We start from the raw sequence: 10,783 nt of genomic DNA on the forward strand, positions 1-10,783 counted from the left end.
GATGTAGTGCCCCCAGACATGATGTAGTTCCCCCAGACATGATATAGTGCCCCCAGACATGATACAGTGCCCCCAGACGTGATGTAGTGTCCCCAGACATGATGTAGTGCCCCTAGACATGATGTAGTGCCTCCAGACATTATGTAGTGCCCCCAGACATGATGTAGTGCCCCCAGACATGATGTAGTGCCCCCAGACGTGATGTAGTAACCTCAGACGTGATGTAGTGTCCCCAGACGTGATGTAGTGCCCCCAGACGTGATGTAGTAACCTCAGACGTGATGTAGTGTCCCCAGACGTGATGTAGTGCCCCCAAACATGATGTAGTGCCCCCAGACATGATGTAGTGCCCCCAGAGGTGATGTAGTGTCCCCAGACGTGATGTAGTGCCCCCAGACGTGATGCGGTGCCCCCAGACGTGATGTAGTGCCCCCAGACGTGATGTAGTGCCTCCAGACGTGATGTAGTGCCCCCAGACACGATGTAGTGCCCCCAGACACGATGTAGTGCCCCCAGACACGATGTAGTGCCCCCAGACACGATGTAGTGCCCCTAGACGTGATGTAGTGCCCCCAGACGTGATGTAGTGCCCCCCAGTCATGATGTAGTGCCCCTAGACGTGATGTAGTGCCCCCGGACATGATGTAGTGCCCCCAGACGTGATGTAGTGCCCCCAGACGTGATGTAGTGCCCCCAGACATGATGTAGTGCCCCCAGACATGATGTAGTGCCCCCAGACATGATATAGTGCCACCAGACATGATGTAGTGCCCCCAGACGTGATGTAGTGCCCCCAGACGTGATGTAGTGCCCCCAGACATGATGTAGTGCCCCCAGACATGATGGAGTGCCCCCAGACATGATGTAGTGCCCCCAGACGTGATGTAGTGCCCCCAGACATGATATAATGCCCCCAGACATGATGTAGTGCCCCCAGACGTGATGTAGTGCCCCCAGACATGATGTAGTGCCCACCTCACCCATTTCTAGACTCCTCTCTTTCCTTCCTTTCGTTCCCTTTTCCTTAACGCTCACCAGACAATTTGAGTTGTGTACATCCACTAGATTGCTCGACAGTAGTTACCACTCTTACAGCGGCCAAAGATAACTACAGGAAGGATGATTTTTCTTGTGCACTGCATCGTTAAAAATCATGGTATACTCAATGAGTCTGTGAAAGTTAGACCTGGTAAATTATGAAAATTGTTGAAGTAACTTGTAAGGCAATTATACTTAGTAGGTGTATAGGGAACGTGTTCACGTACAACGTACCATATATTCTCAATGATGAGAGGTGATGCTATACAGAGAAAAGTTTGAAATGTATCATGTTAACGTCTACGAGGGTGACATAACACCAAAGATAAAAATGAAAGATGTCGAAAATGATTAACGTTATAATCTAAATGTATTTTTGTTTGGACATTCTTTCAAAGAGAGAGAAAAAATATTTCACTGTTATATCTGCCCCAAAATTATTTCTACAAATTGTCTGACCCCTTCAATTGTTAACATTTCGAATCATTTATTAAGGATAATGATAGCAATACCAAGAGGTTGATAAGACACATGTGCAACGTTGCACATGTGTCTGACTTATCAACTCATGAGAGAGAGCTCATTTGAAGTCGTTGAGTCAGATTCAGGGCACTAGACACCATTAGCTTCACTATTAAAAGATATTCCTTCTCAAAAGCATCGTCATTATTAGGACTTAACTCATTAAAACTGTAATGGATTTTCATTAGCCTCGTTGTCTCTGTCAATAAGCACATTTCAGAGGTTATTAATGCTATGATCCACAGCTGTATCATCTATCATAACCTTTGTTGCATGATCGTGATGATAGATTTAGCAGCCACCACTGAGAAGCTACTGCTGAATTTTTCCACCACCAAAGCTTCAGTGGAACAGTAATTAAATACCTCAACTGAACTTGATCGTAAACTCGTGTGGATGTCGTACAAATTTAACTTGATTATTACCGGGACTAATTGCTTTTATTAAAGCTTTTCATGTGAAACTGATTTAAAGTGATTTTTAAAGTAATCACGAAATTTATTTTGCCTGTTTAAAGTACATAAGACGTGCCATAAAAACTTCCTGTGTGTAAAATAAAAATGAGATTTTAATATCTAGCCAGCAGTTCTATGGAGAGGTACGACTGAGTCTTAACCGACACTTGCCTGGCTAGAAGAGAATATTTTTTTTTTGTATTTCCTCATATAATGTAATAAGCAAACTTAAGAGATCTATATCTTCACCTATAAAAACAGTGCACATAACTACACAGGAACATCTGAATCTGAAAATTCCAGATTTCTTTTTTCTGCGGAGTTATGATAGGTAATTTTCCTGAATTACGTTCCTGATATTGTTGCACCTTATTAAACTTGTATGGGCAGACTTTTTCTTTAAAGCATGTCTGTGTTTTATAACATTCATGAGCTGGAACATGTTTCGATACGAGTTACATTATGTTTTTTCAGTGAAACGTGGCAGTCGCCATTGTCCTCTCCCGAAGGACACACTCTGGAAAATCCTGCTGTAAGATCTTTTATTGATGGCCGTCTTCTTTTCTCGTTTGTTGGTACTCTCTCTTCATGAAAAGTTACTTAAAATTTTCATGGTAGCTGCTTCAGGTACTAAACAAAACATGCCTAAATATTCTTATTTTTAGTACCTTAGAAAAACTAATTCTACCACTCAAAATATTCCGCCTCAATGTACAGGCTTGTGAAGCAGAGTTATCCAGGTTATCCAGTTATCCGGGCTTAATTATTTTTAATCTGTTGACGAACACCCGAGGTATAGAAAATAGTGAAAAACGAGTTGGAAAAGCAAATCCAGTCAAGACTCACAAACAAGCAGACATATTTAAGCAGACATCGACAGTCAACTGATACAGGAAAGTAGGTATAAACAGTCAATAAACAAACAAAAGCTTAAACTCTGCTAATCGCAAGGCAGTCACGCTACCTAGCAGTACTCAACTAATAGTCTACAGACAGAGGAGAGGCAATCTAAACACGTAGACACAGTGACAACACACAGACAGACACTGACTGCATATACACAGTCAATTAGACGGAGATATTGACAAACCAATAAATTAACTGATAGTCATGCTGAAGTAATTTATAACATAAAGCTAGGAAATGTGAGAAAATCCTAACAGTCCTGCGATAAGAGATCAAGATGAACTGGAACGATATAACACTAGTGTTCTGACGTCTTTATATCAGTCCGGAATAAAAGAATCGACGTCTTTTTTTTCCCCCATTTTCATCGTTGATGTATTTGTTCAGTACCTGAAAAGTTACAGAGTAAAAATTCGAAAGGGATGAAAAGAGTGAGGGATTTTAGATTTTGAAGGAGTAGTATAAAGACGTCGATCTAGAGACACTGGCGGATTCCAGGATAATGACCATGGAAAAGAATGTGATAATGGGGGGTCAGCATAACCTCAGGGCTGTCAGGGTACAAGTTTAATATGTTTAATCATCCCCCAAGGGGATAGAGAGACTTATTCCTGTGCATTACTAAGTAGGAACAGAAGCAGAACAAAGGATTCAGGTGACTGGGTGGCGGATTCCAGGATAATGACCATGGAAAAGAATGTGATACTCGGGGGACAGCATAACCTCAGGGCTGTCAGGGTACAAGTTTAATATGTTTAATCATCCCCCAAGGGGATAGAGAGACTTATTTCTGTGCATTACTAAGTAGAAAAAAAGGTAGATAATGATCACTTCTGACTCCCCAAACTCTGCCCCCCTGATAGATGGGAGAGGCAGTACAAAGGATTCAGGTGACTGGGTACAAGCTTGCCATCACCGAGGGAGTTCCCCGGTCTGCAGCTCACTGACGCAACTGTTGCTACTTCACAACACTGCTGGGTTCAAAGAATGCGGTAATGGAGGACAGCTGGTCTCCGAGGGAATGTTGCTCGTCCGCCCGTACCTCAGCAAAAAAAAAGGTTCTTCCGGCTACAACGGTACCGTTTATTCTCGCGGCTGCTAGATCTTTCCAGGTGGGGGAGGTTTAAAGCAGTGAGAAAGGTCATCTAGGGAAGACCTTTGTGCTGATAGAGCTCTTATAGGTACTTTGACATATATTTTCCTCTTACCCGCTCTCAGATGGGGAGAGGCTTAAGTGGTGTGATATTGTTTATATATATGTTTAGACTAGAGAAGATAGTAATATATAGTTATATGTAAATAAAAATAAAAATCAGAGTTTGGCAATATTTTTATTAGTTCATATACAAAAGGGCAAAAGCTGTGCTAAGTTTTTTAGCGTGAGCAAAGGGGCAAAACTGTGCAAGTTTTAGTGGTTAGACTGAATGACTGCGCTCCTCCTGTTCACTTTCTGTAAGATTGATAACCTCCCGCTCGAAAATGATTTCCTTTTCAGGTACGTCATCTCCCGCCTTTTCTCCATCTCCTGCCTTTACTCCATCTGCTGCCTTTACTCCATCTGCTGCCTTTATCTCGGGCGTTTTCCCTTCCTTCTCCGACTGGTTGTTAGGGTGCGCTTCAAGGTCGGGAGTTTGTTCAGCACCTGCTGCGGCAGTGACCTCAACAGAGTCATCAGATTGAGCAGTAGCAAGCGTAGAGAGGTCCACAACGAGGTCATCAGACTGACATGAGGGAAGGCTCTGCGTTTCATCGTTGTCGAGATCTGGTTCTTTCTTCATAGGCTCCTCTATATCAGATGAACTGTTCCCATCTTCCACAGGCTGTAAGTCATAAAGAGAACATATTTATCACTTTCAAATAAAGGAGTGGGACTCGTCTCTAATCTACCAAAGGAGGGAAACATAGAAGACATACCCTTTCCTGAGGAAGTCTATGTTTGCGTTTCCTGCTATCATCACAATGACACCGGTTTAGGAGTTTGATGCCGGCGTGTTCCTTCCCTTCCAATCTACCAGCCGATAAAACCAAAACTTTACAGATTCTGACTGGCCCAGTGAAAACTGTTGAAAAAGGAGACTCAACTTTAAAATTATTATAAGTCTCTTGCGCTCGTTTGTTTCATTAATATTCAAAGAGAAGCATCCAGTCTACCAGCCGATAAAATCAAAACTTTACAAATTCTGACTGGTCCAGTGAAAACTGTTGAAAAAAGAGACTCAACTTTAAAAATTATTATAAATCTCTTGCGCTCGTTTGTTTCGTTAATATTCAAAGAGAAGTTTTAACAAAATAAATGTCTCGCTTACCAGAATCGAGAATGTCTGCTTCCTTCACCATGATGAGAGTAAAGGCTATGGAGAGGTCAGCCTCTATCTTTTGCGGGGAAGACAGCTTCAGCAGGCTATTATATACAGCTCAGAGAGGACCTTACCAGCCAGGAGGGGTATTTGGGGGATACTCTCGTCAGAGGTGACCTTCCTCACAGAGGGAAGCACAAATGTAACCTTGACTACTTAGGCAAAATGTAATTTCACAGGGAGGCAACATTTTAAAATTCTCTCTAGCATAAGCTATCACTAATCTGTCATTGATAAAAAGCGATTTTTCCGAGAATTTTTTTTTTTTTAAATATAAAGCTCTTTCTAATCCCACAAGGCTTGTTTTATGAATAAACATCATAACATATAGACCGCAAGTGAGTGAAAAATCACTTTGTGTTCTGCCGGATAAACGATATAAATATTTAATTTTATTTAGTTTAAGAAAATTTTTTAAATTTATGCCATAATTCTCTGGTTTTTTCCCGTAACTGTCAAAGAAGAAGGATAAACTAATTTTCTTGTCCAAGAGAAGAGAAAAAAAATGACCCATTACTTTTGAACTGTACGAAGGAAGAATATTGCTTACAAGCACTATGGGCCTGTCCGAGGGATAGCCATCTAATCTTATTTGCTTTAGAGCGTCTATAGTGAAACAGCCAATATATGTGACTTTATTTCCTAGGGCCGGAATTAAACTATTATTTATTTCTGCGCAATTCATTTTTTTATTTATGCTCGCACATCACAATGAACAGATGTATTCTGGTCGATGGATAAAACACCAGTGGTCTGAGCAAATAATAAAACTACCTTATTATGAGGGGCGGGCTTAGAGAACTGTAATTCAATTCTCAAGTTACCAGATTTTTCAATCGGGAGAGCGTCTTCCACTTGGCTGTCTGTTAAATTGAAAATATTGATGGTTCGCCCGGAGGCGAATGATTCATAGAGAATTAAATTTTCTTCCTCAATGCCCAGAGAGTTAATTGCTTCATAATATAATTTACTATAATGATGGGGGAAATCACTGCTTATGCGATAAACTGTATTATTATTAATACATACAGATAAACTGGTTAGATCCCCATGCTCAAAATATAGACCATTCTCCTTATGTTTTCCTGCATAGGCTGTCATGGGCAAAATTACCATGAAAATTTTGGCGGGAATTACATGACCCCATGGCTGATCTATTTGGAGGCTCGTTTGATTGTGACCTACCATATAATTTTTACTTAGAGTGCGATTAAAAGTATATATTATCGGCTTTGCGTCTAAGGCTAGAGACTTGTTCAAGGCCATATAAGCTGATGTATATGGGTATACCCTATTAAGCCATAGCTTAGCGTAATTAATATGGAGCTGGTATGTGCTGGCATCATCGTCTGTTTTCAGAGTCCACGCTTGAGGGAATAATTCCAGCCTAATTTTTAAATCGATATTGTCAAGCAGATATTGGTCCAGAGTGGATATGTCCAGAGCCAAGGGAAAACACAGAGTTATGCCCTGTTCTTTATCATTCTTTGTCAGTATCTGTGGTTCTTTTGCTGATGTGTGGGCGAAATAGGCTGTATCGAACAATTTAGTTATACCTTCTCCTTTAAAGTCGGGCAAGAGATACCCCAGTCGGGCGATACTCGACAACTGGCCTCGTTTTACTGAGCTGCATAGTTTAATAAATGACCAGTAATTAAAACTAGAATTTGTTTCCGTTATTTGCTCGCCCAGAAAACACTGGACGCTTTTAAATAACGTATTGGATAGACCATTTATCAAGGCCACGTTGTTTGTGTCTCCTAGTGGACTTTGCCCATCAGCCTCTGTTAGAGTCACTCTAAATTCTATAACTATTTTGCCTAAATCTAGAAATGCTCCGGGAACTCCAGGAATTCTAAATTCTAGAAAATTATCTTTTAGTTTCTGAGAGAGAGGAAGGTTTACTGGTAGAGTATCAAAACTCTGAGTGCGAGCTATGGAACTCTCAACTTGTCTGTCTATGCGGTCGCGGGAATTGATTAATGATGCTTGAAGAATAATCATTTAACGGGACTTTGAGTCCACTGTTTTCAGCCCCGACACCCGCCATGGCTAATAAGCAACTGTTTATACGAGAGAGAATACATCGGTTTTATAACCAACTTGACTTCGTCGGCATTTATTTAACCTGCATTTATTATTCACCCATCGCTTACCCACCCTTTTTACTCTGCCACCTGTAATAACTTTCTTTGCAAATCCTTTTTAAAGCATCTATCCCGTGAGATTTAAGAGCACTTTTCATGTCTGTTTTTCCAGACTGATAATCGTCGAGCATTTTAGTTCCAAATTCTACTGCACTTGGCGCAGCCACTCTAAAAAGAAAAGGTAAAGCTCTTTTAGCTAGACCCGCTAAAGCCGAAAAAAATCCCCCACCTCGGACTCTGTATGGCGCGTGAAAAGTTTGTATATCCCCCAGACCAGCTCCCACATGGGAGGGTTTTAGGGAGAATAAACTCCGAAATTCCTGCTCAGAGGGCACTTGAAAGGGTACACGCATGTTTGGCGGTTAGAGAAACAATAACCATTTTTACGCTGAGTTGGTTCTATTTATTTATCGGTCTTACATGTAACACTACGGTAGTGGAATGACCGCTTTCAAAAGACAGATTACGACCAAACTGATCTGTCATTTTGATAGCTATTTTATCTAATTTAGTTACGCATAGAGGTTTGTACATCATGGGATGAGCGCCTTTTGAATAACTCTCCTGAAAGGCAAAAGCATCCAGAATATTGACTGACTGCCGTATATTTGCAGTTCCACAATATCACTATATATTAAAACATAATCAACTCCGGCAGTGGGATCAGGTTTGAATGGGGCAATCTGCTTGGGGAGGGAGGTCCCCTCGGGCACGTCACTACGAAATATTTTTCAGCGCTGCTAAGCCCAAGCACCCGAGCTATTCTCGGTTTAAATTGAGCTTTAAATAAAGTGGCAGCATTGTTTTTTCCCATAAAGGTTCGCGATCTGCTCGAAACTAAAACCCTCCCAATTCCGGCATCATAACTGAGTATTTTCTCTTTTGGGAAATGTGCCGAATAATTATCTCTAAAGGCTTTTTTTAAATCAGCTGTTAGCTGTCGATTAATTTCTTCAATAATATGGCTGGTATCCGTCGATAAAACATCATTTTTTGGTAGAAAGTGGTGGACTACTGCTTCTGTACTTATTCCTGTTTCAGTAATGTGATTTTGTATAATGTCAATGCCGCATTCGGCATCGTCTCTTGTTAGAACATTGAATTTTTTGGGATACAAAACATTAAGCAAGGCTATTTCGTAGTTCAAGGATGGATTTAAAGGCGTCGCAGTAATTATATTTTGAAAGGCCGAAGCTGTATTGTCGAAAATGTCAATATTTTCTAAACTGCTCAAATAGATATATTTCCCCGGACCCCCTCTGTCCATGTTGAGGGACAGAGACAGTATGAGGCAAATACAAAATATAGACCATTATATATATTTTTTAAAGGCTTAAAAAAACTTTAGTTTGAAGACTTTACATTTTTATTTTTTTATTAGTTACAGCATTTAGGAATAAAATATCCACATCATCGTGCTGTCGTTTGCGTTTTCCGCGTGAAGTGACCTCGACCCCATCAGGCATGTCCATTTCACGCATGCCACTGTCTCGTTTAGTTCCAATCCCACCGGCTGGACTGACGTCAGCACCATTGGCACCGCCGCTGCCGCTGCCGCCACCACCGCCACCGCCACTGCCGCCGCCGCTGTTGCTGCTAGTGCCTTGCTTCTCCACAGACAGCTGTAGTATTTCCCGTTCTAGAGCTTCGGGGGAGGCGCCGCGTTCAATTTCCACCTCATCTAGGATGATTTTAGGTACTGTCAAGTATGGGGTCACTGACGGTACGAGCAAGCATGTCTGAATTTCCAGTTTCAGTAATATGTCTTGAAATATGTTAATGAGAGGGAGATATTCAGTGTGCCATTCATCGGCCTGTTTTCTGCTCATGCCAATGTACTGGGGTAAAATTACCCGTTTGATGTTGCCATTGGCTATCACCGCCCGTCCCAGGGACACCAGACATAATTTAAACCAAATTCGTCGATTCTGTTGCGTGTCCTTGCTCAAACCGCGTACATAATGCGTGTCGAGACTACGCTCTAATTGCTGTTGCGCAATTTCATTCTGTTCAAGACAAGGACCCACAGAGAACTGGCATATTAGCGCTGCAAGGTGCGGTCTTAAAAAATCCTCCGGCCTGTCATCGAGGGTGTTGGTGCATGGTGGGGGTGATTTTAGGACAATTTTCCCGGGTGTGCCCCGATCTGCAGCTATGGCACGGTTCACGAGGATTAGCGATTTTCGCTCAATTTGGGAAAATGGATATTTTCCCCAGAGTGAAAGAGCCGGCTCGTAGGGACGAGCAGAAGTAGCGTTGTGGGGATACACGATACAATCCCCATATTCCAGGAATTCTTCGTCCGTTATTCCCCCGACAATTACTAGCAATTTATATTCCATTCTTCTCAACAGTTGGGTTCCTTAGAGTCCTCGCTGAGGGAGAGAGACGGATAATGTTTATCGGTACGTCGGCAGCGGGGTTTAAATACCGTGCTGCTGGAGCCTCCCACTCCTGCGGGTGGGTTGGTAGGGGTTTGGGGACTGCTCTAGGTCGACATTCGTCTAAGGTGGTTATACAAGGTTTGGGCCCCTTCAAAAGCTTCTATCATATCCCGGAAATCATGCGTAGCATATTCTAAGCGTCTGATTTCAGCCGTCAGTTCTTTCTGATTAAAATTGTCATATAATTTTTCAATTTCATCAAAAGTCTTAGTAAATCTGGTCATGGGGCAATTGACTTTGAAGGATTCGTAGGTTTGCCATAAACTTTGTATCACACGAGCCTTGTAACACACTTGCTGATAAATCTTTCGTCTTGACGTTAATTGATGTAATAATATCGACAAACTGGGGTCCTTTTCTCCTCCTTCATTCAACGGGAGATTAATTCTCTCGGGAAAATCAACTGATGGCTGGTCCATTTTTTTTTATGAATAGCACTTCGAGAAGGAACTTCTTGTCTCTATCCTGTCCCGGTATTTACTAAAGCAGGCAAAGCTCTTCTCTCGACTTTATGAAAGCTTAAATTTCAATAGGCTAGCCAGAGCGGTTTTTTTTCCGAACTCTTTTTAACATAAAAGCCGCCTAATAATTGTTTTCTCGCCTTGTGATTTTTTATAAATCTTGGCTCTAATCTAATAAGGGTTACTAATTCCCTTACAACGGGCAAAAGTTTTTTATCGATGTACGCTCGACTGCTTGTCAAAGATTTAATGATTTGTAAGATGTTTAAATTATGGTATGGAGGGAATCAAATACCTCTCTTATACCAGCGAATAAAAGGATTATTCTTGAAAAGATTCAGCATGGATTTCGCGTATGGCAATTCTTCTCTCGTGAAATACAGATCAATTATTTAATTTAAATTTGGGGAAGAGTCCTCAGGCGAGAGAGAAAGACTATTGTTTTTTCTTGAT

At 41.4% G+C, this 10,783-nt stretch overlaps 1 protein-coding gene across 1 annotated transcript; it reads right to left on the reverse strand.

The window, feature by feature from the left end:
- Positions 1-4,233: 4,233 nt before the first annotated feature.
- LOC138852255 (uncharacterized) lies at positions 4,234-5,258 on the reverse strand. Its single transcript, XM_070082001.1, has 3 exons — positions 5,228-5,258; positions 4,836-4,981; positions 4,234-4,741 (listed from the first exon to the last, which is right to left on the reverse strand). Exons 1-3 carry the CDS (start codon positions 5,256-5,258, stop codon positions 4,337-4,339), a joined length of 582 nt encoding a protein of 193 aa, XP_069938102.1. The 3' UTR covers positions 4,234-4,336.
- Between the last annotated feature and the right edge of the window lie 5,525 nt (positions 5,259-10,783).

The sequence above is a fragment of the Cherax quadricarinatus genome, unplaced genomic scaffold (assembly GCF_038502225.1).
Source record: "Cherax quadricarinatus isolate ZL_2023a unplaced genomic scaffold, ASM3850222v1 Contig5870, whole genome shotgun sequence".
In the NCBI taxonomy this organism is placed as follows: Eukaryota; Metazoa; Arthropoda; class Malacostraca; order Decapoda; family Parastacidae; genus Cherax; species Cherax quadricarinatus.